Here is a 25,336-nt window from a genome sequence, read left to right as displayed (position 1 = left end):
CAGGGGCAATTTCAATTTGCCACGAGGGAAACTCAGGATTGAAGAATTGGGGGGAATATTTGTTTTTGTTGTGGGCTATGATCTCGGAATATGTGATGGTTTGAGACTTTGCTGAGAGACATGTTTATATGTGCCTCGACGATTTCTCACATCCAATGTGAACCTATCATATACCTGCCATGCCTGCCTGCATCATTTCAAGGCAAACTTGCTGCATGTATCGAAATCCTTCGATGTTCATAAAGAAGAAATGTAGCCGCCCCTCTGCACTTTGTGTATATCATACGTGCCATTATGTAGCTTCTTCGAGTCCAATTTCAGCTCATTACCACCACCATCAATGTTTCACGCGCCTCTCCCTCCTCTTCCTCTTCCTCTGCCACCTCTACCACCACGACCTCGGTCGCCACCTCTGTCGCCCCTATTGCCTCCGCGGCCTCTGTAATTGCTTTGTTGTCCTTGTTGTTGATCCTTTACTAGATCGATAATTTCATCTGGCATTCGGAGATATTTGATCTGCAGCATGAATTAGGATATGGGTTCTTGACCCCGAGTCGAGTTTCCCCGAAAATAAACGTACATTGTTTCCTTTGACATATATTTCTGGTAACCTTGTAAATTTATCACCATCCTGAATTTTGACGTATTAGCTTCAGCGCATTCCAACCCAACGTCCCAGCTCCGCCCTCGCCATAATCTTTCATACCGGACTCGTTTGAACCACCTCCTTTAGCGTTAAATTCATCCAAGTATCGCACGATACTAAATGGCCGTTCAAAGTTTCGCCATCCTTAAGCTCAACCAGCATTGGGTGACCTTGTGCGGCCGTGAGTAGACCTAAGGGAAGCTGCAAGAGAGAGAATTAGTATCGCAGATGGTATGCGCGCAAGTGATGCAGCTTGTGGAGAATGTGAAAATGCAGAAATCGTTCTGGGGGGGTACATACAACCATATTGACGATGAATCGATGGATGATATAATGTTGTTTGCTATGCGCTCGCTCAGCTTGGGTGGATTTGATATTCAAGGAACAATGGAGGTGTGCAGGTTACCGTATCGAATTACGACGGGTTTCGAGATTGACCAGCTAGGCAAAATGAGAGAATGGCTGAATGGCTAGGGAGAGTCAAAACTGAGGCATGAAGCTTATTGGCCTTAAATTCCAGGCAACACTAATGTCCAATTTCCACTGTCGGTACCGACAGAAACTCGAACTCCAAATGTCCGAAATATGCGAGTGGAGGCACGTGCAAGGTCTGCTTATCACCAATATCACGCTTCACTCATGGTCCTCAATCACAACCCATTTCCACCCTTCACTATGATGTTGTCTAAAAGTACAGATCCATATCAAAATCGTAGTCGTCGCCTCCAACTCACACATCCAGATACACTTCCTCACAGTGCACACGCAAACACATCTCGTTTCTTATTTGCTATCCTATCATGAACAGCCATATTCAGCCTTCTCACGCCGTGATAACCGCTTTGATGCTGACGACGCGTAATATCGTTTTGGTTAGTTTCTGCTAATCATGACTGCGCAATTGTGAAGGGACTCGTAAGGCAGTGGGGGAGCATGAAAATAATAAACCTTATATCGTGATATTATTATCGAGGATTTCTTTCCATTTCTTTCCTTTTAACTCTTAAGCCTTTCTCTGTTTTTGGGTCAAAGTTTGTTTTTGATCTTTTTTTGATTGTTCGGTTATATATTGTACGGGTGGAAGTAGTACATACAGCAGTCCGTCTAATTTACATCACATCTCGATATCGATATTGTGCTATTGCATAATATTCTTCTATTTATTAGTATTTGTTACTATTCCACTCTGTCTTTTGCTTCTGTGTTCTCTTATTCATTATGCGTAGCCTTTTGAAGGCATTCTTACTTGCGCCGGCCATAGTGTCGGCGTTTGTTCTACCACCAACTTCAGAACAAGACGTTGATGTCGAATTCGAAAAGAATGATGTTGATGCGACGGGTAAACTTATATCTGATTCGCTACCTACGTCTATCCAAACTAATTTCTACTTCTAGAAGCTTATACCATGGGATTCGTTCGCCTTGATGTTGGACATGATTCCTCCTCAGCTGATGTCAACCCTCTAGATCTCCGAGTTGATATCCTTCATTCCACAGAAGCATGTGGCTTTGGGAATGTCTTGATCGATGGCCAACCTCTTTCACAAACATTCGATTCGGAAACTTCAATCTCATCCGGCAAAGGTTCCATTTCGACATCAACAAATAAAATCGTAGTAGGATCATGGTCTTTCAATTGTGTCGTTATTGATGGCAAACCACGTGGGCAACTTATGAAGTTTATGATTGATTTTTTGGATGGAAAGACAATTGAGAATTCAGGATTCTCCGTTTTATTCAGACAAACTGAAGAGACAGAAATCATGAACATCGAAACTATTTCTTCGGAAGATGATCAAGTTATGGAACATCATTCATCGTCGGATAAGCAACATCATAAAGGAATGGGACCTGAAGGAGAACGTAAACACCATATGGACAAGGGATCTGAAGAGGAACGCAAACATCATAATGGAAAGGGTCCTGACGGAGAACATGAACATCATATGGACAACCGCCCAGAAGGAGAGCGTAAACATCATATGGGTCACAAAGAGTTCAACATTCACAAAGAGTTGGCCGAGCTTAGATACATGAAAGCTCAAATGAAAGAGTTGAAGTATCTCATCCATAAAAAGAAGCATCACATCTCAAAACACGCTCAAGAACATCATAACCTTGATGACAGAATCAGAGATTGTGATAGTCTTCGATGCGTCGCTGCAGTTATTAGCGAGAGGGCTCGTAAATTCTACGGAAGAATCTCTGGTGATGAATTCAACGAAGAATCTTTCCATCACTCTCGCGAATCACACTCAAAGAAGGGTAAGAAACATGGTAAAGGATTCCATGGAAAACCAGGTAACCATACTGCCGGAAACCATACTTCTCCACATGTACCTCACGGCAAGAACAATCATACCGGTCCACACTTCCCTTCTCGTCCCCACCACATTCTTCCAATTTGTCATTACCCTCCTCCTTTTGGCTTTCATCATCCTGGACCCCATGGACCTCATGGGCCACCACACGAACCTCCCCACGGACCTCCTCCACATGAATTCGGTCCTCATGGATTTGAACACGGAAGACACCATGAAAGTCATCCTTTCCATGATGATGAAGAGGAACATGGACCTTGGGAAGGACGACCTAGACATCATGATGGACATCATGAAGAGGAATTTGAAAAATTAGAAAGACCTCATAGGGGCCATGACAATTTTGAGGATGAATTTGAAGGGCGTCATGGAAAACACGCTAAACCGCATCATGAACAAGGACCACCATCATTTGATGGCCCGGATTTCGATCATCCACACGAAGGGCCATTCGATGGACCAGAACATGAAGGATCACATCACCCACACGACCAAGAATTCCACCACGGCCCACCTCACAGCGATCTCCACCAAGACACCGAAGACCAAGAACCCCCCTTCCACCCCAGTCCCCCAGACTCCCATCCCGATTTCTCCAATCCCCCTCCGCACTCCGAATCCGAACCCTCGCACTTCAACAGCCCACCCCATCTCCTCGAAGAATCCTTCTCCGGTCCTCCACCCCACGGCCCACCCCATAGTGGTCCCCCCCACTTCCCCTTCCACATCCTCAAATTCGCAATCATCGGATTTCTCCTCTCCATCCTGCTCATAACCCTGCATCGCCGCACCTGCAGTCCCAAAGCCCGTTCTACCCGTCAAGCCCGTCGCGAACAACGCTGCAGACGTCGTGTTTCTCGTCAACCAAGTTTCCAGAACTGGTGGTACCGCGTTCTAGGCCGCGAACAAGATTTCGAAGAAAAAGATGGTTTACTCAACGAAGATTCCGATTCCGACTGCGAAAGCGAGAGTGACAACGAATCCGAAATTTCCGTCGGACAAGACATTTCCTCATTCCGCAACGCGGCAGATGTAGTAGGTGACATGGTAGCCGCAGAAGAAGGACGTTCCTCATCTTCTCTTCCTCTTCCTATTCACCAACGAAATATATCCGAAGATCAAATCTTCCATTTCAATGGATATACGCATGGAATTTTAATTCAAAGTGAAATGGAAAATGAAGATGAAGAAGTATTACCCGCTTATGAAGATAATGATGGGAGTGAAGAGGGTGGAAGTGTGGCGGATGGATTTCGATATACGCCAGGGAGTAGTGCATATAGTCCGAGTCATTCGGCGAGTGGGAGTGTGAGTGATATTTTGGGGGATAAGATTTAGGTTTGTTTGGTGCGTTGCGGTTTTTTGGGGATTGGAAAAAAAGGAGGCAAATGGGGGAGGGAGAGGAGAGAAGGAGGAGGAGGAGGATTGAGTTGAAATAGAGAGACGGAGGAGGCTGTCATTTCATATATACCACATACTGCGCGTTCGCAATCTAGTACTGCTACTACTACTATATTTCTTTTGTATCGATCAATCGTCATATTCTATCTATACTATTATTTCATATCATATCACATACACACATACCACAAACCGCAATACATATAGAACTCTTCCATAAACCTTATATCTTCCATCCCATCCCATCCCATCCCATCAAAACCAAAATCCAACACAAATACAAGTCCAATATAGATCTCCAAGTACCATGAATTCACATTCTCACATTCTCACATTCACAAATAAAATTAAGAATCCCATTCTTCTTCTCCTGAACGAGAAGAAAAGAATCGCAGAGAGTTCTTGACGATCTGTCTGTTTATCTACATACATACATATATACATATATATACATCAACCACACCATCAACCACAACCACAACCACAACCACAACATACATCAACCAACCACAAAATCAATCCTCCACACTCCACACTCCACACTCCACACTCCACACTCCAGAATCCCAGAATCCCAAAATTTTCCAAATCTCTATCATTATACATATACAACAGAATAACATCCATGCCAATTTTATTTCCTGTAAGGAATTTTAAGTATAAGTATAAGTATAGACATAAATACATCTATCCTACAACACAATCCAATCACAAAGCCATTCAGAAAAACATTCATTCACAAAGAAAAATTAACAATCCATAATTACATACATGTATATGTATATGTATACAAAATACAAAATACAAAATCTAGATTTTATAAGTAGGTTTGTTTTACTTTGTGATTTATTATTTTCTATCTATCTGACTGACTGACTGACTGACTAACTAACCAACTTCTTACATTTCCCTCACCTACTCACCATCTCGTTATAACTGAAATTTTATAATTCACAATCTAAATAGGATCACTATAGATACCTAGGATATTTTGAATCATAAATTCTCTCGATGATAGTTTATACGATAGCAAACAAAAATTGAATGAAGATAGAATTAAAAGGTCGATCGATACGTGGGTATGTAATGTATCATGCATGCATGCATGCAATGAATGGTATCTATATTTTTCTAAAAAAAAAATCAATAAAAAATAAAAAATCACTCTGCGCTGTTCTGTTCTGCCCTATCCCTTCAAAGAACACCTCCTCTCCTCTGCTTCCCTCTGAAAAACATAAATCTCCAGCAAAACCCCCAAACATCCGTTACGAATCCTCTCCCTCTCACACATCCACCCATACCCCTAAACACTACGAATCAATAATCCTATTAACACTCTGCAAATGACCCAACTTGTGACCCTTTGCATTTTTCATCTGATCCTCCGGCACACCACCCGGTAAGTCCGCAGTTGAGATTGTAGACACAGGTGGTGCATTCGGTATATCATCTATATTATGCACTCCTTTCTTTTCCGAAACCTCACTCCGATTCTGATTCCCTACATCTCTACATCCCACAGTCAGTAATTTCCCTTCCGTCATCGCATCCCCGTTCCGAAAATTGCACTCACTTCCTCGCCTCATGATTCATCGTCGTCGACGTCGCCGTATCGAGTCCCTGATTAATCTGTTCCAAATCCGGCACCGGTGCGTTTCCTTCCGGTTTCGGTAAACTTGTAATATCCAACTGTAAATCCTCTTCTCCGGTTGGACTCGAGACTTTCAACCCCTCTTCATCTCTCCTCTCTTCTTTTTCCTTCTCAGCCTCATTCATACTACTCGCCTTACTAACTTCCGCGCTCGCTGGACTTTCTGTTCGGAGTCCTAAATCCCTCTGCCCATTGGTAGGAGAAACTTCATTTTCTCCCTTCCAATCTGCGGCTTGGACTTCGGGGACTGGGGAATTTCGGCCTGGTTCTTCAATGATACTTTCTTTTCTACCACGACCTGGTTCAGGGTCATAGACTTTCCAAACTACGGCCAGTTTATCCAAGGCTCTTGTCCCTTTACGAGAAGAACCTTTGATTCCATCCATTTTATCCCATTCAATCTCGAATATACCATTTTCCTCTGGCTTGCCATTCTTTTCAGGTCCGTTACCTTCGAAATATGCATTAAACCATACGTGAGCAACAGCTGTAACCATTGTCCAACCCATGGAAGCTTTATTCCTGCGTTCGAAATCGATATTGACATCGCTCGTAGGAAGAATAACTCTTGTAGAAGGTTTGAAAATGACTGCTCCTCCCCCAGTTTCCGAATCTGTTTCTGATTCGCTGGGATTAGGTTCCGTAGCTCGTGGTGTTGGTTTGAGATTTTTGGGTTCTTCGATTCGATCTGTGGTCTTGGATGTTGCGATTTTATCTTGATTTCCAAACCCTGCCATGTCGGATATCATATTCTTGATTCCGCCACTACCAGGTGTATCCCCTTCTACCACTACTCTCTCCTTCTTTGTAAAGACGTGGAATAATTTGATTGTTTTGCCTTCGTCAACATATCCTTCGACCTGGACTTTCACACCATCCCTTAATCCCCAAACATGTACTTCCATAATCTCAATTTGGCGATCAACATAATGTTTTCCAGATTGTGTCCACCGATCCACATATCCAACCCATCTCAACTGACTTGGTATCGAGACTCCCTGTCCAAAACCAGGTCTCATTCTTCTCTCTGTAAATCGCGCAAGTGCCTCAGATGCCTTCCATCCACACTCCGCAATCAAATAACTGCAAGCCATTGTGCCACTTCTCCCCTTCCCAGCCTTACAGTGAACAACTACCACCCTCCCCCCCTCTTTCTTCTCATCCTTCCCCTCACCATCTCCCGCCCCCTCCAGCCAATTCCTCATTCCTCCCACAATCCCCGGAACCAACTTAAAGGGCGGCGGGTGATGATCCGGCCATGGCCAATGTCTCACTCTCCCTCTCACCTCCTCATCCGGATATCCAGTCCCCTCGGCCCTGAATTCCCAAATCATCCATCCCTCTTTCCCATGTTTATAATCGAGGAATGTAACGAGTTGATCGAGCGGATTGCGATATGCGCGTTGCGGATATGTGCCGCTGGGTCCAGACGTCGCAATTATATTAGGTGTTACGTAGCAGAGATCCAGTCCTGCTTCTGGGTGTCGAGAACGCGGACCTGCGACAATTTGACGAAGGAGCGAGGCCATTTGTGGGTGTGAATGGCAATTTTGCCGCGTACTTGGTGGTCGTTTGTTTCGTTCAGAAGAAAGAAAGGAGGTATATTATCTGTTAGGGAGTTTGAGTTGTGCTGATGGTGTTTTTGTAGAACATTGTTCCTTCCTTGGAAAAGAATATCGAGTTAAATGAAGATGATATCAGTCAGGCTGGAATATTCATCACGTTGTGATTTACTTGCTGTTTGTGTGATGAGAGTACCTGCACTGTACTGGTAGGGGAGGGAACAGCCAAAACCACAATGACGTATTTTTATGTTATGGTGGTGAGAAATCTTGGCTTCAGTGTGGCTGTGCAATCAACTTTCTCTCAAAACAGACCTCGGGGCCGATGGATTTCAATGTGTTTGCAAATCCACAATTCTACAAATGAAAATGACGAAACATTGTTTAGGTTACTGATTTTATACAATTTACTCACATTGTGAAGTCTTTGGTGCTACAGACATTTGGTCTCAATTGCATATCACTATAAATGTAGACGAGTCGCCTAATCCGACCTCGTCTTCAGCCCTCAAAACCTTAAAACGGCTATGGATAATTGCTTGCGGAGAGCTACGTGAAGGGCGCTTGAATGATTATGATTATTGATACTTATTATAATCTTTTACGGTAGGTATTGAATATTTCAGAGAATTAAAATGCTAATCACAGCAATGGCTAATCAAACAAGACACAAAAAAACATACCATTTCCTCCGGTTCAGGTGCTCTAGATAGGGGTATCAAGCGACGGTAAAGTCGATTCCAATCCATCTTTTAGTTCGTTTGTCTAAAGATGGAAAATGTATGATCGAGACTTCCTTCAGATCTAGTTAGAGAAACCTTCAAAGCAACACACGGGAAGAGTGACCTTAATCTCTCCTTATCCCCTGTATTCGATTCTGAATCCAAGTCCTCTTTCCCTTGGACCTTTTCTATCTATCTCATTTCATTGCTTCATATCGTCAGAATCTTTTCTATTCCTCGACAATTTTCCCGCATGCAGTTTGAGATAAGATGGCTATCACGATCACCTGAACAAGAATTATCTAGCTCAGCCATATTCTCCTCTTCCTTCTATCTTTCGACCTCATTACTATCCCATGACTCCTTAGAATTGATATGAACTTGCCGCTTACGGCTGTGTGAGCTAACGATATGGGAAGTTGGTGAAACCAGAGTTGAAAACTTGCTCACGCGGTAAAACCAACGTCTGCACGTACTTTTCTCAAAGATGTGATTCATGCTATTGATGCATCATCTCCGGAATCTTTCGAGTGCTAGTTCAAATGATAGCGTTAGTATGTGATGTGTCTACAATGGTAGCTGTTTTGAGTACGAGAGATACGACTGTCTTGAGAAGTAAAGCCCAAATAATTCGTCCTCCTCGGATATGCCAGCGCTCGAATAATCGAGAGTTTGAAGAGTCGAAGAAGGATTAACTTGATTGCAGTCATTGGCGAGATGACCCCAGAAGTAATTGCAGTGACTGATACTTCGAACCGAGAACTAGACGCTACATTATTGCGGAAAGAAATCCCCAGGTCTATCAAAAGTAGTAGTTTCCGATCCTCTGCTGGGTGTTAAATCATTGACCTAGGCATTCTGGCGCAGGTTATTTATCAACGAGGTCAATAACTGCATGTCTACTCGATATTATCTGCATCTCCTAAATCAGCACTAACGACACAAAATGTGGTCTGTTTCCAGCGAATCTTCCAAGTCCAGTCACCGGTTGATTGTAAAATGTTTGACTTTTGTCAAAAACTTTGGGCTCCAAACAATGGGGTATGCATTGAGAACTCTGGTGCTAGGGGTGGTCATAATTTTCTAAGTAGGGTTCGTATAGGTGCTTCGTCGTTGTCAACGAGTATAAATCCTTGCTGTGCAGACTAAGTCTCTAGCTATTACCCAACTCAGAGACACATAACTTGCGATTAGAACTGAAACTAAAGAACAACAACCGCCTGCACACCTGAAATTTTGGGATCCAAAGAGTGAGAATGCTTTTGTTACCACATTTGAGTCACCAAAAAATTTCGACTGTATCATAGCTTGAATGCAAGTTTCGGATCCTGCTATTACCGAAGGCGAGATAGAATTCTCAATCATATTTGAGAAATTCATATCCCGTCTATTTCTGTCAGAAAGAGAACGTCTGGCCGCTTTCCTCCCAAACTACACCTTAATATGAACCTCTCATCCTGCCATGGGATGGTTTGGTAGTATTTTCGAGAGGTGATCAATTTAAAATGTTTTGACACATATGGTAACCAGACAGAGCAGAAATAATCGCCTCTTGTGATTGCTGCAAAGAAGCTGGACTGCCCTCTTTGTGAGGTTTATATTTACAAGACACAACTGTCCGTTTTAACTTTTGATCTCTATCCCAGTCTTCAGTATCATCAGTATCATTATATCTGCGAACGAAATCCCCCTCATCATTTTTGTTGCCCAAAGAGAAAGTAATAGGCTTTTCCATATTCATATCCAAGTCCGTCGATTTTTCTTTGGGAAGACTGGATAGCTTAGTCTCTTTACTGTGCTGAATCGTATACTTCGTAAATCCTCCCACGTAAATTTAAAAAATTTAAAAAAAAAAGAAAACTCACACGAGAAGCCCTACAAAAAATATCCCCCAAACCTTTCAACCCCGCCGAAACACCACCACCAAAATCTTCCTTCGCACGTTTTTTGGCCATAATGCTCGAGATAATGGCGCACCTGGAGTTCAAGGAATTTCCCCAGGTTGAGAAGTCTGATTTGGTGGTGTGATGGATCGAAAACTGGCTTTATTGACGTGAGCAGTATTTTTTTTTATCTTCTGAGGACTTTGAGGAATGGAAAAGGGGTGCAGAAGACATGATTTATCTTACTGGTTCTTGAAGCGAGAGGGGTTTGGCGTGGAGAATTTATGGGGGTTTGTGATGAGGTTTGGTGATTTGGAGTGTGAAGTGTTGAAGACATGGATTTGATGGTTGTTTGGTTTCATGAAAGTATTGTTGTTGGAGGTATGGATGAGAAGGAAGAAGAGGTAGAGGGATATGTTATTGTGGTTTTTCGTTGCGTGTGCAGAAGTGGTTCGGGGATTGTGATATAATAAAAGGGCGAATTAGTTTGAGTTGATTGGTCGACTCAAATCATGATTGAAGGGAATATTGAAAGCACTTACGCGCTCCCAAATAGTCTCAAGACTTGAATAATTATGGTACTCAAGTCTAATTTCTACGGACATTTGTTTGTCCTAAAAAATACAGCGATCATTAGGATGATAGATAATCTACGTTCATGTATAAAAGTGTAGAGTATTGATCCAATTTACTAATTCTCACATTTCGTGGCATAGTAAAACAAACACCTTCTCTGTCATAGAATTTGATCCATTGGTTAATCGTATTAGCTAAACGAAAGAAAAAAATCTTTGTTGAAGTCTCACCTGCTGAAGATCCAAGGTGATTCATGACCAGTTAATCTAGTCTTGTTCTAACGATGAATCTTCAAACAATAGACGGTCATAAGTTATACCAACTAAATAGCCCTTTTGCCGTCCACTCTTCCCATCGAGCAATATTCAACCTTGCAATTCAATCTCTTCACTATTTGGCAGTACTCAAAATGAGGCACGACCACGAAAAGCAAACATCAGAATGCACTGCTCAAACATTCATCTTCAAAAATGGGTATCCCGCATACAACAACAGAGGTCATTCACCCCGACTCCCAGCTAGTCCATGCTTCAAACATAGAATATTGAATCAACTGATCACCCCATTCTGTTATCACATTTCCCAATCTGACGTGCGACAATAAACGAGTTGTAAAAGGAGAATCTCTAACCCCGCAATTACATCGGTATCAACTTAAGCAAAAAGCAAAAGTTAAGGTTAACAACACAGTAAATAAAATATTCATTACTGTTGCTTTGCTTCTCTTAAATATCATCCTGTGATATAGCAAAATCTGCTACCCAGAGGAAAGAAAAATGCTAGCAGTCCCAATCCAAAGAAAGCAGAAGCAAAAATAACTTGCCATGTTTTGTCGGCGAGCAGGACCTAGATCAATAGATCGCCTCGGGGATCAAGGCCGTTGTTTCTTTTTTTAGGCGTATTTATTGCTCTTTGACGGATGATGTTGCATCTTAGTTGTTGTAGGACTAGATCCTGCTCACTCTAGCAAATAGCTGTGTTGTTGTGAAATCTTCTAATATTATTGATTCCATCTTTGGAGAACCTTTGGCGGAATTAGGTTGGTGGAATAATGTTCTTTTGGTGAATTTTTTGATGTGTTGGTTGTGTTGGTCGTGTTGTATTTTGAGGTGTTGTCGGTACTCTGATTGATGTTCTTGCTGTGTGTATTGCTGTTTGTTGTCTTGGAAGGGGGAAAGTTTAGATAGTCTTTGATTTGTACCTTTGATCTCTTTTAAATGTATATATGCAGTCAAGTTAAGCTGTTGAAAGATGAGGCTCTAACAAGAATTCCCCCTCATTTGATTGTTTTCAATGTACTCTGCTACTCTGCTATTTCTTATACTGATGATATTGTCAACCTATCCCAAGAGACCAAAATGCATCACAGGATTATGCGAGATCTCACTTCAAATCTCATATACATCTAATCAGGGATATGGTTCATCATTTGCCTTGCTGGGAACCATTATCTCTGCGTTTGATGAGACTTCTCAACCTTTCGCAATCTTCTGGAGAACTATCTTCTCGGTTCTCCGTACTAACGAGAAAGTATCCTTTGAGCCTGTCGCTTGAGTCGTTTACTACCTAGAGTATACTTGAAAAGCTCTATGTATAAGACAATCGATTCTTTCTCCCGATCAACTATTCAACTCTCATCGACGACAGGCACGGTAAAGTAGACGGGAATAGAATGCAAAATAGAGTTCAACCGAAGGCGGCTTCAAATCTAGATCTCACTGTTGTATTTGGAATGCAGACATGCAGGCTACCCGGTAGTTTGAACAGCTTCAAATACCAATCACGGCACTATATCGATGTATCGGGTTAGTGGGTGCACAGACTGGAGGGACACTAATGGGATCGAATTTAGAGATCTTGTTCGAATGGTTATTGATAGGAGTGCTTTACGATTTGGGTTATGGATCATTCTAGAACAAAGAATGAAATCATAAATCTTGACATCAATCAATTGGAGGCTGATGTACCTACGATAGTAAGAAGTTTCGAAGTCGGGAAGTCTCCCGCATGTCCATGCACCCACTGGCGTGAGGTGCTCTTCGTCCATGCAATGCGCACCGACGCACTTGCAGTTCACCCCAAGAAATCAGAATGAAGATCCTGTCTTTTTCTTGACAGCCGTCATATATACGGTCTCACTTGATACACGATAGTTTGGTTTCCCTGCAACTGGCGGAATTACATGTCGATAAGAGACCTTCACACAAGAATCTCAAATTCCGTACCGAAAACTCGGCTGATACCTATACATGCGCTTGCTTGCATCGCTTGACATCTATTAAATACACACCGGTACACTCATCTTCATTTTCCTCCTTACTGACGAAGTACTACTTCCATTCATTTGTCAATCCATAAGAAACAACAAACTCATCAATCTATCTCCATCCCATAACCTCGTCGTCCCGTATCTCAAAATACCAACTTAAACCACCGACTAAAATCCTCGGAATAATGCCGTTATTTTTAAGTGCTGACATCCATCCCACCCACTCTGCACCCCATCGAATGCGCCCCCACTCGTTTGCACCTTCGCCACGTGCTACGTGCATTATTCACGTCAAAAGCAAGCACGCCCATAATCTAGCAGTGTGGCGTTGCATAGCGTTTTAAACACAAATACACAATACGAGACCACTAAACCAAGAACGGGAATTTCCGTCTTCCAACCAACCAACTGCCAACCAACTAACCATCCAACTCCCAAACCATACCACTAACCACTTCCCATCTCGCAAAGACAAGAGAGGAAAGAATTTCGAGTAAAATTTCCCTTCTCAAATGATCCTCCGAGACTCCCCAATAAATTGTTACACATGCCGTGAAGTGGGTATTGAAAAGTGACAGGAACTCACTGACCGTGCTAACACCCCTCGCCTCACAAGGCTCCGAAATTTTAAAAAAGCCTAGGCCTTCTTTGTGGATCCATGGTATTGATAGATGAATAGATTTTCCTTCGGTTGATCCGGGGTCGGTGATTAGCTAGAGAATCCCTGCCAGGAGGAATGATAACCCCTAGGCGAGCTCGGCGAGGAAGATGTCCAAGGTTTCGGAGATGAAGTGGATGAAGTGGATGAGATGCGTAGATGGATCAACGATGATCTGAAAATCAATCTTAATTTTTGACGATCAATTGCTAATTGTTGGTATACGACTGCCAGAAGTGGAGTTTTTAATATCTGTTGGGTGTGATTCCAAGAGGATGGGAATGTGTGGAATTTTAATGGGGTTTGTGTTTCGACATGGATTTCGTAGTGTGATAGATAAAAGTTAAATATATTAGACAGAGTCAATATCGAAAAGACGTTCAAATATTAGAAATGAATATAGATTGATTTATATCAAAGGAGGGGTAATCATTGTAGTCAAAAAGAACAAGCACAAAATAATCTATGTACAAATGAATGCTCCATCTACCCCCAACCTTCCCAGCCATGCAAAAAAGTCCAAGTGTTTCCGATTCCAAACGCCCGGCTATTGAGAACAAATCCAGAATCCCTGTTTCCCGTTGCAATCCCTACCTCACTCTCACAAAGACATGTTGTCGTGCAAAATAGTGACGGCCTCATTCCATCCCCTGCTAGCTGCGATATCACTAACCGTTCTCCCCATTTCATCCTTTGCCTCTAAATTAACTCCCGCTTTTCCCGCGACCAGTTTTAGAATTTCCGCATCTCCATTTTCAATCGCTTGCATAATTGCATTCCAGCCTCTATAGATTTTATTCGGATCTGCACCATGATCTAATAACAGTTCAATCATGTCCGTGTCGCCTCCTTGATAACGACGAAGTGCTTTGACGATAGGTAGATGCTCACCAGGAGCATTGATATCTGCACCCGCTTCATTGAGGAGGTAGCTGACGATTTCTTTACGGTCTTCGCGAATGGCGGTTGTAAGAGGTGAAAAGACTCCACCGTTTTTGTCCTCAACTGACACGCCAGCTGCGAGAAGTAACTTGACAGATTCTAACTGATTTGCATGAACGGCCATTTCCAGGACTCCTTTGTAAGCACGAGGTTCTGGCATTACAGACAGAATGCGTTTGAGAATCTGAGGACTTCGAACTGCCATGCAAACAGGCCAGTCTTGACCTCTAACATTAACATCTGCTCCACGCAATAGGAGGAGATCAATCATCTCCAGACGTTCTTCGCGGATAGCGGTTGTGAGGGGTGACATTCCTTTCGCGGACTTGTCATTGGGGTTTACGCCCTGGTCGAGAAGCCAATTGAGTGCTTCCATGTTATTGCAGCTTACTGCCATTTCGGCAATACCTTTAGGGTTGTGAATATCTGCGCCGGCACTTACTAAGGCAGGAAGAAAATGGATCCGATTATGGGTAACACATTTCCAGGCTGGATATTCACTTGCCATAGTGTTGGGATCAGCTTTATTGCTAAGTAAGAGCTGGAAAATATCTGGTCGGTCATCTCGGATTGATGTGCATAATGGAGTGTACACGCCATCTTTTTTGGCATTGGGATCAACTCCATGTGTAAGAAGAGTACGGACTGACTCGATATTGTTGATACTGGTTGCCAATTCCATGATTCCTGGGCATTTCTTGGGATCCGCTCCGTGTGTAAGGAGATATTGGAGACAAGCGGTTTGGTAGGTTGCAGGCCATAGCATGTGTTTCGGGCCTGGGAGATTGGGGTCCGCTCCATTTTCCAACAAGATAGAGACAATATCTGCTCTTCCACATGTGATGGCTTCAAACAGAGCAGTTTTTCCTTCCTTACTTTTAGCATTTGGGTTTGCGCCATATTTGAGTAGTAGTTCCATGAATTTTTTAGATGTCTTCTTGTTGATAGAAGAGATGAGAAGAGTGTTACCATTTGAGGTAGCGTGATTGGCGTCACCATTGTAAATCAAGAAGAGATGTGAGAAGCCAACCATGTTCCGCGTAACTGATACAGCGAGGGGTGATTCCATATCGATACCGGCAACAAGATTGGGATCAGCCCCATATTTTAAAAGTGTGGTAGCCCCGGCCAGGAAAGATTTATCAACAGATGCTCTCAAAGGTGTAATTCCATCCCTATCATGTTCGTTCGGGTTGGCGCCAAAAGTGAGTAGTAACCGTACGGTCTCCGCATCATGAGCTAGAATTGCCTCTTTAAGGGCATTGACTTCCGACCCTGTGTTTGCTGGTACACCGCCATCCAATAGCTTCTCTACGGCTTTGTGGTTTTTGTCACGAATAGCAGAGATCAAAGCAGCTTTCATAGGTCCAGTATTTGAGCCCGCACTACCTCGAGGACTCCAACGTGGCATGTTGTCGGGATCCGCCTTGAGTCTGATTGCCTGGGAAGGGTTTATCATCATTCCATCGACATCCTTGATGAGACTGCCAGATTCAATAGTCTCTGTATGTGATCGGGCATCATCAATGTGATGGTTTAAATGATGGTTATCAAATGAATTGATCAAGTCTGTATACGATCTCTCACCGGAATCGTGCGAAGCGACTGTTTGTGGACTCATAGGTGTATGAACACTATTCGTGTTGTATTGTTGAAGATTTGAACCCAGGAGCAAGGAAGCATCTCTAGCTGATGTTCTATCTGCGAAGGACTCCGGATGTTGACTAGAAGATGTTCTACCGGGCCATCCAGTGGTGGCTTGTGGGGGAAGAGGGAAATTTTGAAGTGGCACTTGTGGTGCTTGAACACTGTAATGACTACTAGCGTCGCTGTTTCCTAGTCCAAGTGGCGATGGCATGATTGGCGTAGAACTTGAGCTTTCCGAAGTCTTGCTAGGTTTGCGCCCAGCCTTTTCATCCATTCTATTGAGCGCTGCAGCTAAGCCAAGGTAACCAATACCCAACTCCTTCTCAATCTTATCATTCCCCAAACTCCATTGGAAAACCAGTGCGCTCATCCTCAAATCATCTCTTGTTTTACTCAATGTGCCGGCCATTTTTCTAATGTCATTTGGAGTATTGCTGAATATTTTTCCCCATCCTCGCTTGAAACTTCCCACGTTTTCATGGTGAAGAAATTTAGCAAGCAATTGGTAGAACACTTGGAAATTCGCCTGGGTGGCCCGGAATTTGTGATCAAGCTCGGTGATCATTTCGATTGGGAAGTTTTGTACATGATGGTTGCATTCTTCGAGTCCAGCTTCGATTGAAAAAAGAATGTGACAGGTGTCGAGAAAGTCATGGGCAAGGGCTTCGAAACCTTGAGGTAGCTCCTTCACCGTTGTAAGATATTCCAACACCCTGACCGAAATGCGATCGCTGAGAGCTGTCGTCTTCAGGCAGAGCTGCATACATTGTGCTTGGGCTTTGGAGAACTTTCCGGAATTTGGCGTTGGTGGTGCCATGATTTGTTTTTGCTGCGGGGGTGGCGCAAGATTTCTAGGGACTGTTTTTTCGGGAAGAGTTCTTTCAGCCAACGTTCTTTCGGGAAAAATGCTATAAGTATTGTGATTGGTACTTGGACTATTGGGAGATGGTGGTAAGCCTAATTCTCCTTTTGATAAAAGTTGGAAGGAGTCCTTGGAGCTCAACGACAGAGCTTCAGCAAATGAGTATTCAGCGGCCTCGGCTCTTTGCCTGGATACTGCAGCGGCCTGGGTACTCATACTGATTTGGGAGAATTGAAAAGAAAGTAAATGACCAATCTATATTCAGAGAAAAAGCAATAGAAGGTGGAGAACGGGAGACTTTATGAATATTATGTCGTAGACTCGTAGTCCCCCGGACTATTAGGATTTTGGCCCTCAGACCTTCATAGCACGGGTGATATTTGATTTGAGATTGAAGTTTGATTCGCCAATAATTGACGAGCTCGATCCGTTTCCAGTTTCGCCATTAAAATCTTTATCTCTGAATTACCAACAACCGCAAACTCTAATGTAAACCCAAGCTATTGAGTGAAAATAATCATGGAAGTACGTACCAGTGATGGACTCGCCGAAGGTTGAATTCGTATTGTCATAGGCTATCTTTACCCAGATATCTCTTAGTCTTAATTTTAGGTCCGAGTTTAGACCAAAGTCTAGCCCGCTATAGGTAGAGTGGAGTCAATCGCACGAGCTGAAGTAGGCGAAGTGGGTAATCATCGCAAGGATATAACCGAAATGCAAGGAAGGGCATGGGAAAGGACAGCATGAAAACCTCAGGGTCCAATGTTCACTTAAAGTGCTTGTTGGGGAACGGTGGGCTGGTTCGTTTTCAAGAGATAGAGATTCATTAACAATTGGTTGATGCCTTTATAATCTGATTCGTAATTTCAAGTATCATGGTATGTGTGTGCCGTCCCACCACTGCTTCATTTCGATTGTGATGGAGTTACAGCCGCCATTCAGTAAAATCCAAATGATAATTTCCTTGAATTTCTGAAGTCCAATCATGAAGTCCATCAAATATCGGTCTGATGAAAAACAACGATCAAGCATCAAATCCCTTCACTCAATTAGTCAACGCCCGATCCAATCATGTGTGAAATCCGGTAAGTCTGTGTGATCGGCGAGTATCAATTTTGCTCCTGGAACGACTGTAGTGGGATTTTAATAAGAAGCACTAGTGCAAAATGAAGTATAGGGAAGGGGGAAACTATATTAAAAAGATCGGAGCTATGATTAGCTTACGGCATAAGGTAATCGCCGACGTTCTTCGTGTGAAAATTGCAAAATGTGCTAAGGACTCGCGTTCGATGTTCCGTTTTCCATTCCAGCAAGTTTTCCCGATGCTTTTTGCAAACACTGCCATCTCACCCCACTGAAGCCTGCAATACTATTGAATGCCTTATCCCTTCCCCTCACATTTTCTAGCAGCACAACCACATGCCCGTTTTGTCTCGCACTGTGCATGTCGCCACCAGCTTCCCCGCGAAATTTCAGTTCTAGTTTATCTTTTCCGATAGTCATTTTCGCTAATGGAGCCAATAGCAATTCCTCGGTCTGTCGTTTTGACATTTCGATTAGCTCGCTGTATGGCTTATTGAAGGGTTTGCAGGGCAAAATGTTAGAAAATAAAGCTTCAAAACGAATGGTTTTGGTGGAAAGTATCAAATGTCCTGGAACATGATGCAAAATACAGCGAAATGAAAGAATATCTTTACACTCTTCGTGCACATTGTCCAAACCAAGACCTTGAAGATGGATCTTCTCCGCTTTAGGGCTATGTAAATTGTCGTCCACTAGCTCCGCCATTACCTGTGGACTTTCAAATCGGCTAGTCGAATCCTTCGACGCGTCTAGATTGATTTTCCTCAAGGTGGAAGATCCTCGTTCCTGGAGATATTGGAGAGACCATTCTGGGTACGTTGGAATGTCCCAAAAAGCCCACTTGAGCGGCGAAACAAGCAGGCGATATCGGGGGTATAAAGAGCTGATAGGCCAGCAACCAAAAAATATAAGGCCGACTACGAACCAGAATACCTTCATGGTAAACTGTATGGAGGCGCATGCACTAAGTAGGAACATGGCTGCAAAAAGGAAAAGGGAGTGAAAAGTGTTCTGTGGGCTGCGAAAGTGAATAAAACTGTCGTAGACCTCAAGCAAGTTGGCTAAATCTGCAATTTGTAATTGTAGATATGGGCCAAGTTTGTCCAAAAGAGGGCCTAGCCAGTCTTTGTTTCCATGCTGGTCCATGAGCTCTCCAGCCTTCAAAGCTGTCGCTCCTCGATTAATATTTCTTGAGAACTCATCTCGCAATGCGGACACTGATGAAGGGCAATAGTAGTTCTTTGCAGTCGCATAGACAATATACGCATACTGAACACAAATATGTTAGAAAATATACTTTGTATCTGAAACTCACTTACCACGAATGACATGATATATGATGTATACCAAAGCAATAGATATGTTATCAACCATTTAGACGTTCGCCATTGATCCTCCCATCTGTAAATCTTCCTCACATCTACTGCAAATTCCTGCAACGGGGCACTGACTATAATCAGCCTTTCTATGTGTCTGCGAAAAGTGTCGATATCGAAAGGGAGTTCTTCAAAATCATCAATGTATTGTGCGGTGAAAGGGCGTGAGCCATGAAGAAGTTTCTATTAATCATTTAGAATGAGGTTGGTAACTCCAAAACTGTGCAGACTCACATATCCAATCCATTCTCCCCATTTGAATTCTGTGAACCCATGATCATCTTTCCTTTCAAAATGCTGGACGGGCGGGAATGGCGGAGGAATTTTTTCAACAGCTCGAATACGGTGAACATGTCTGTCGGTAACCCAAGCAACACGCATTTCCTCTCGATTTCGCTGGATTTTATCGACCCTCTTTTCGAAGTAGTCTATGTTGTTTATATTGTCTTCATTCGCATCCTCATCGTCACCAGCATGTTGAGCGTCCTTGGCTTGCTGTAGATCATCGTGGGCTTCAAGGAAGTCAAAGTTTGCTTGATTTGAGAGATATGGTCGACTTTTGGCCAATTTCCCCGCAGTTTTTCTTGTGGCTTTCGATTTGATTGACGCGATAGGGTGAGCTATAGCGTCCGCAGTCCCCTGCAGAATGTTTTTTGTTCTTTCTGTTCGCGATCCATTTCCCAATCTGGACGTATTGAGTATCTTTCCGGCGTCAAAAGCTGGGCTCTGGTTCACCTCCTCCACTACAGCGTCGAAGTATTTGTCTTCTTCGTGATCTTCAGATGTGAAATCGCTATCGTCAATCGTGAACAGTCGTTTGGCTTTTGCCTTTGCTTTCGATCGTAAGCCATCAGGTTCATGGTGAAGTGATGAATCACTCAAGATTTGAGAGACTGGAGGTTCCTCATTACGCATCATAATCTGTTGATCAATTTCGTCGCAGTAATTACCTGGCTAGGTAGAGGATGTCGCTTGGCCCTATTCATTCTGGGGCTGTGAAGGTATTTATCGACTCCACCAAAGGTTACACTGGTGATGATGATACCGGTATATGCACGTAAATACCAGTATTTTCCAATTGACCAAGAAAGGCAGTTTACCTCTGGATTACTGCGAGGCTGAACGAGGCTGTATTTGCGCCTCTGACGACGATACAGTCGGCTTGAGTTCTGTTGTTTGAACTTGTGAATGTTGCGGAGGGAACACTCCGTAATTAGGTTACATACAGATGGAAAGTTCAACTGTGGCTGAAGCTACCCCACCAACATTCTGTGGCTCAAAATCTTAATTTCAGCCTCGCCTTTTCTTTCGAGCCTCTACTCGTACAATACCTAGGTATTCTCAAGATCGACCTCAAATATCACTTCAGGGTTGGACTTGTACTTTATGAAGTCACTATGTCCTCTTTCCAGGCGTGTTTGCAACACGAGAAGGTCAATATGTCGGACTCCCAAACGATCTCTCCTGACGCTGGCGATTGAGACTTCATGCGATGACACAAGTGTTTCCATTCTCGAGAAGCATAAAAATCATTCTGCCACTCTACACTTCAATTCCAAGATTACATCGGATAACAGATCATTTGGAGGAGTGTGGCCAATTGCAGCACATGAGTCTCATCAGAAGAACTTGGCACAATTGGTGAAAGAAGCCATCAGGACTTTACCACGACAAAGCTCCACAGAGGCATCATTTGAGAACACTGTAGCCATCACATCACATCATGAATCTAAGTTGTACAAAAAGCCAGATTTTATCACCGTGACACGAGGCCCAGGGATGCGAGCGAATCTCATCACGGGTATTGATACTGCGAAAGGTTTGGCTGTGGCATGGCAAATCCCTCTATTGGGTGTGAACCATATGCAGGCCCATGCTCTTACACCACGAATGGTATCCGCCCTTGAAGCGGGAAACAACTCCAAAACCGAAAAGCATGAGAATGATCCCGCCTACCCGTTCCTCTCTCTGTTGGTTTCTGGCGGACACACTATGCTTGTTCATTCTCGTCAGCTTTGTGACCACGAAATCTTGGCAACAACATCGGATCTTGCAGTTGGAGACATGGTTGATAAAACAGCACGAGATATATTACCCGCTTCTGTGATTGAATCTGCGTCGGACGTCATGTACGGCCGTGTTATGGAAGAATTCGCATTTCCTGATGCCAATTCTTCCTATGATTATGAGCCCTCTCACAAGAGTATTGCACAAACTTCAAGGCCAACAAAATATGAATGGACCTTAACACCCCCCTACATGAGTACTGGTCATCGTCCGTTAAAATCTTACAATTCAGAATTCTCGTATTCTGGTGTCGGAAGCCAAATTAAGCGCATTATGAACCGAAACCCAGAAATGGATATTGCAGAAAGGAGATTGCTTGCTCAAGAGACTATGAGAGTCGCATTTGAACACCTCGCTTCTAGAGTGATTCTAAATCTCGAGCGCCCAGATTTGAAGGACACAAAAACGCTCGTTGTCTCAGGAGGCGTTGCTGCGAATCAATATCTGAAGTATATATTGAGGTCATTACTAGATGCTTGGGGGCATAAAACTATGAGGTTGATATTTCCACCTCCAAAATTCTGTACGGATAATGCAGCTATGATTGGGTGGACAGGTATCGAGATGTGGGAAGCTGGCTGGCGGAGCGATTTGGATATACTGGCGGCTAGAAAATGGCCAATTGACCCCAGAACCGAGGGCGGGATACTTGGCTTAGATGGCTGGAAAAATGAAATTAATTAGGTTAGCGGACAAATTCTCTTTCTGTGGCTGCTCTTCGATCACAAGCTAAAGCTATCTTCCGAGCATTGATATTAACAGATCTGTGCCAAAGTTGCAGCTCGATATCTCATCAACTTCTCCCTCATGTTACTTTGGCGTCCTCTAATTGCCGAATTTTGACTTTTTATCAAGCTTTAGAACCTTCTTGATCGATGTAACAGTATTTAGAACACTCTCCTTTCACTCTCCCCTTCACCTACCATTGTAAAGTAAGATAGCTAGGCGAGTTTTGTCCGGCTCTTGACATTGCAAGCTAAGTCTGAAAGATGCTCAACCGTAGGTAGCTAGGGAGTATTGGTAAATTTGTCTTGACTGTTATTTGCTGTGTATGATTCCGAATATGTGGGAGTCGTCTTGTTGCTGCAGTCTTTTGTTGTGATTGGAAGTCATTTTTTACGTGTCAGTATATGAGCAAGTTAGCTATGGCAATATTTTGTTATGTTTGTTTGTCTTTTCCATTGGCATCTATTTTGGAAGATCCAAATATATGCGTTGACTCAGGGTAGGCTGTTTGGGAGAAATTACAACATCTCTGTAGAGTTTGTTTGGATGATGGTTTGTATGAGTAGCAATGAACTTTTATATGTGACTAATAATCTCCTTTTCAAGCGGCCAACTTGAGAAGTGGACTATTAGGGCTGTTTATATATCTGAATCTCTTAATGTAACTTTCAATCCTTCTTGTCAATATCGGGCGATGTAGCCTCGCACTTCATGTATATATATATGATTTGTACCTCTACTTCTGGCTTTATCCAGCTAGATTACTACTAACAGCACAGCTCTCTTTGAAGAAACTGTTGCTGGTGTTTTAAGAAGTTAACTGACTGGATTTTTCTACTACTTTCAGATTAAAGATGAAATTTCATCATCTCATTTCCTCCTTCGATGGCCTGTTTATCCACAGTACTAGTAGTAGTAAATTCCTGATTGACTTAGCCTAACTACTCATTTCTTCATAAAATTGCCGAAGTGCCCGCAAAATGAAGAAAACATTCACCATCATCAAACAAATGATTAGAATTCCACTCTCTATCTATATCACACAAACTGCCCCAGCATACAATGGAGGATTGATAGTTTTTTTCCTGGCTAAAAAACAGCTTTGAAGCCACACCTCTTCTATTTCATAACATCACAGCAGGTCCTACAGTTCTTTGACTACTACTTACATTTGTTATAGAGCCCACTTGTTCTGTATCATAAGCCGATTATAAATGTCTACACCACCTATCTCCGGCTCTCAAAAGAGTAGGAAAGATTATCTTACCGAAAAACCTACAGTTCCATCATCATCATCTGGATCAAAGAAAACTCCTCCCGTTGCATCTCAACCTGGTCAAAGATTACCTGCTGCAACTCCTGTCCCGAAAAAAACTTCACAAGAATCATCTGTTAATGATGACCAGCAACAAGTCCGACATGTCGCTACAAGGCATAATAATCTGGAGTCCGAACCCCCTTTCAGACTGCCCACCCTACCATCTACCAATCCCAATCCTAATCCCAATCCACAAAATCGTTTCGCGGATCCCTTCAAGTGGCAGCCTCTTCCAGGAGAGCCTTTAAGTCCACTTCATGGCAGCCGTCTAATAGAGGATATCTGGAGACCACAGAGCTACGCGAGAAATAGCAACACTAGGAACACTGGTGCTGCTCATGGTACTCCTTCAAGTCAGGACATTTGGAGACCGCAAAGTTATGCAAGGGATGATGATAGCAACAGCCATGGCTCCCAATTTTTTACCCCCATCTCCAACCCTCGAGGAGCAAGCTCCAGAATGCATAGTGTCAATTCCAATCAGCAACTATCGCCATTGGTACAGGCTGCCCCATCGAACAATAATAGGTTCGTCCAACGACTTCCTGCGTTAGCATCAGCTGCCCCAAAACCAAACATGACGCATGCTCCACAATTTACTTCATCGTCAGAGACTAGTCAACCTACCAACGTTAGATCTGCTCCGCGATTTCCTATGCCGTCGCAGACCAATCCAACTGCAAACATCAGCTCTGCCCCACAACCACCAGTACCAGCTCCCACTGCCACCCTCGATTACATTCCTTCCGACAAAGCCGAAGAGCTCCGAAACAGATTATTCAAACTCACATCCGACTACCAACGTCTCTACAGCACTTTCATGTCTAATGGAGACGCCAGTCCTAACGCTGCTCGCTGGAAATCGCTCAACATCGATCTCCCCTATCTCTTCGAAGTTCGTCAACAACTCATCAATTTCCTAACCGCTACCAAGAGATTCGAAAATGGAGAAGAAATCGAAGATGTGCAAAGTTTTAAGGAATCTCAAAAGCCATTTTTCAAGAACCTGCAGGAGATTGTAGCTTATGCTATTGAGAGGATTGCTTGGTTGAGGAGAGATCTGGAGGGTCCGGATGGATATGCTTATCAATATCGAAATTGGTACTATCAGGTAATTGGAAATAATCCGCGGAGTACTTGTCTGCCTTCTGAGAAGAAGGGTAAGGGAAATGAGGGTGGAGAAGTTGGAGATGGAGATGGAGATGGACGGGAGTCTTTATACAAAGCTGCGAGGCATGGTGATGAACATGGTAGTTTGGTGCCTCCGTCGTTGGACTCTGAAGATGAAAAAGAGATGAGAGCAGAGAAACGGATGAGGATGTAGCGTTCAAGAGGCTTGGCATATTATTTGGTGTTGTTCCTGATGGTTCTGTCTAGAGAATGAACAATCATTGGCTGTGGTAGCTTCCTTGATATTGCCTATTTAGGTTTCTTCAATGTTTCTTTGGTGTGTTTCTTCACTTTTCCTTGCGGGAGATATCAATTTGTTTTCTAGGACATTTCATCCCGACGACATGGAGAACGAAAGGCAGGACCTAACGTAGCTTCAGATACATATAACCATGAAAAGTTCTAGCCACATAAGTCTTTTTACAAGGTCATATTAATACTTTTGAAAAAACATGG

General features: G+C 43.1%; 7 protein-coding genes across 8 annotated transcripts; 3 read left to right on the top strand and 4 right to left on the bottom strand.

The window, feature by feature from the left end:
• Positions 1-39: 39 nt before the first annotated feature.
• On the bottom strand, positions 40-1,188 carry Bclsm4. The gene is made up of 4 exons (XM_001554811.2): positions 947-1,188; positions 707-847; positions 581-631; positions 40-516 (listed from the first exon to the last, which is right to left on the bottom strand). The coding sequence occupies exons 1-4, from the start codon at positions 950-952 to the stop codon at positions 346-348; spliced, it is 369 nt and encodes a 122-aa protein (XP_001554861.2). The 5' UTR covers positions 953-1,188; the 3' UTR covers positions 40-345.
• A 384-nt stretch (positions 1,189-1,572) lies between these two features.
• Positions 1,573-4,585, top strand: BCIN_03g08840 (hypothetical protein). The gene is made up of 2 exons (XM_001554812.2): positions 1,573-1,985; positions 2,042-4,585. The coding sequence occupies exons 1-2, from the start codon at positions 1,865-1,867 to the stop codon at positions 4,303-4,305; spliced, it is 2,385 nt and encodes a 794-aa protein (XP_001554862.1). The 5' UTR covers positions 1,573-1,864; the 3' UTR covers positions 4,306-4,585.
• A 775-nt stretch (positions 4,586-5,360) lies between these two features.
• Bctep1 lies at positions 5,361-7,897 on the bottom strand. Of its 2 annotated transcripts, XM_024692237.1 has the most exons (2): positions 5,942-7,897; positions 5,361-5,877 (listed from the first exon to the last, which is right to left on the bottom strand). In XM_024692237.1, the coding sequence occupies exons 1-2, from the start codon at positions 7,546-7,548 to the stop codon at positions 5,679-5,681; spliced, it is 1,806 nt and encodes a 601-aa protein (XP_024548013.1). In that variant the 5' UTR covers positions 7,549-7,897; the 3' UTR covers positions 5,361-5,678. The 2 variants fall into 2 exon arrangements, with proteins under 2 accessions (XP_024548013.1, XP_024548012.1); XM_024692238.1 differs by having other exon boundaries at positions 5,361-7,897.
• A 6,172-nt stretch (positions 7,898-14,069) lies between these two features.
• On the bottom strand, positions 14,070-17,473 carry BCIN_03g08820 (hypothetical protein). Its single transcript, XM_001554816.2, has one exon. The coding sequence runs from the start codon at positions 17,354-17,356 to the stop codon at positions 14,291-14,293; it is 3,066 nt and encodes a 1,021-aa protein (XP_001554866.1). The 5' UTR covers positions 17,357-17,473; the 3' UTR covers positions 14,070-14,290.
• A 257-nt stretch (positions 17,474-17,730) lies between these two features.
• BCIN_03g08810 (hypothetical protein) lies at positions 17,731-20,793 on the bottom strand. The gene is made up of 3 exons (XM_024692236.1): positions 19,834-20,793; positions 19,543-19,782; positions 17,731-19,492 (listed from the first exon to the last, which is right to left on the bottom strand). Exons 1-3 carry the CDS (start codon positions 20,515-20,517, stop codon positions 18,413-18,415), a joined length of 2,004 nt encoding a protein of 667 aa, XP_024548011.1. The 5' UTR covers positions 20,518-20,793; the 3' UTR covers positions 17,731-18,412.
• A 116-nt stretch (positions 20,794-20,909) lies between these two features.
• Bcqri7 lies at positions 20,910-22,509 on the top strand. Its single transcript, XM_024692235.1, has 2 exons — positions 20,910-22,350; positions 22,442-22,509. Exon 1 carries the CDS (start codon positions 20,986-20,988, stop codon positions 22,348-22,350), a length of 1,365 nt encoding a protein of 454 aa, XP_024548010.1. The 5' UTR covers positions 20,910-20,985; the 3' UTR covers positions 22,442-22,509.
• An 895-nt stretch (positions 22,510-23,404) lies between these two features.
• On the top strand, positions 23,405-25,333 carry BCIN_03g08790 (hypothetical protein). The gene has a single exon (XM_001554820.2). The coding sequence runs from the start codon at positions 23,607-23,609 to the stop codon at positions 25,032-25,034; it is 1,428 nt and encodes a 475-aa protein (XP_001554870.1). The 5' UTR covers positions 23,405-23,606; the 3' UTR covers positions 25,035-25,333.
• The last annotated feature ends 3 nt before the right edge of the window (positions 25,334-25,336 follow it).

The sequence above is a fragment of the Botrytis cinerea genome, chromosome 3 (genome assembly GCF_000143535.2).
Source record: "Botrytis cinerea B05.10 chromosome 3, complete sequence".
Lineage (NCBI taxonomy): Eukaryota > Fungi > Ascomycota > Leotiomycetes > Helotiales > Sclerotiniaceae > Botrytis > Botrytis cinerea.
Note: the sequence above shows the minus strand (reverse complement) of the source record. Positions and strands in the feature narration are given on the sequence as shown.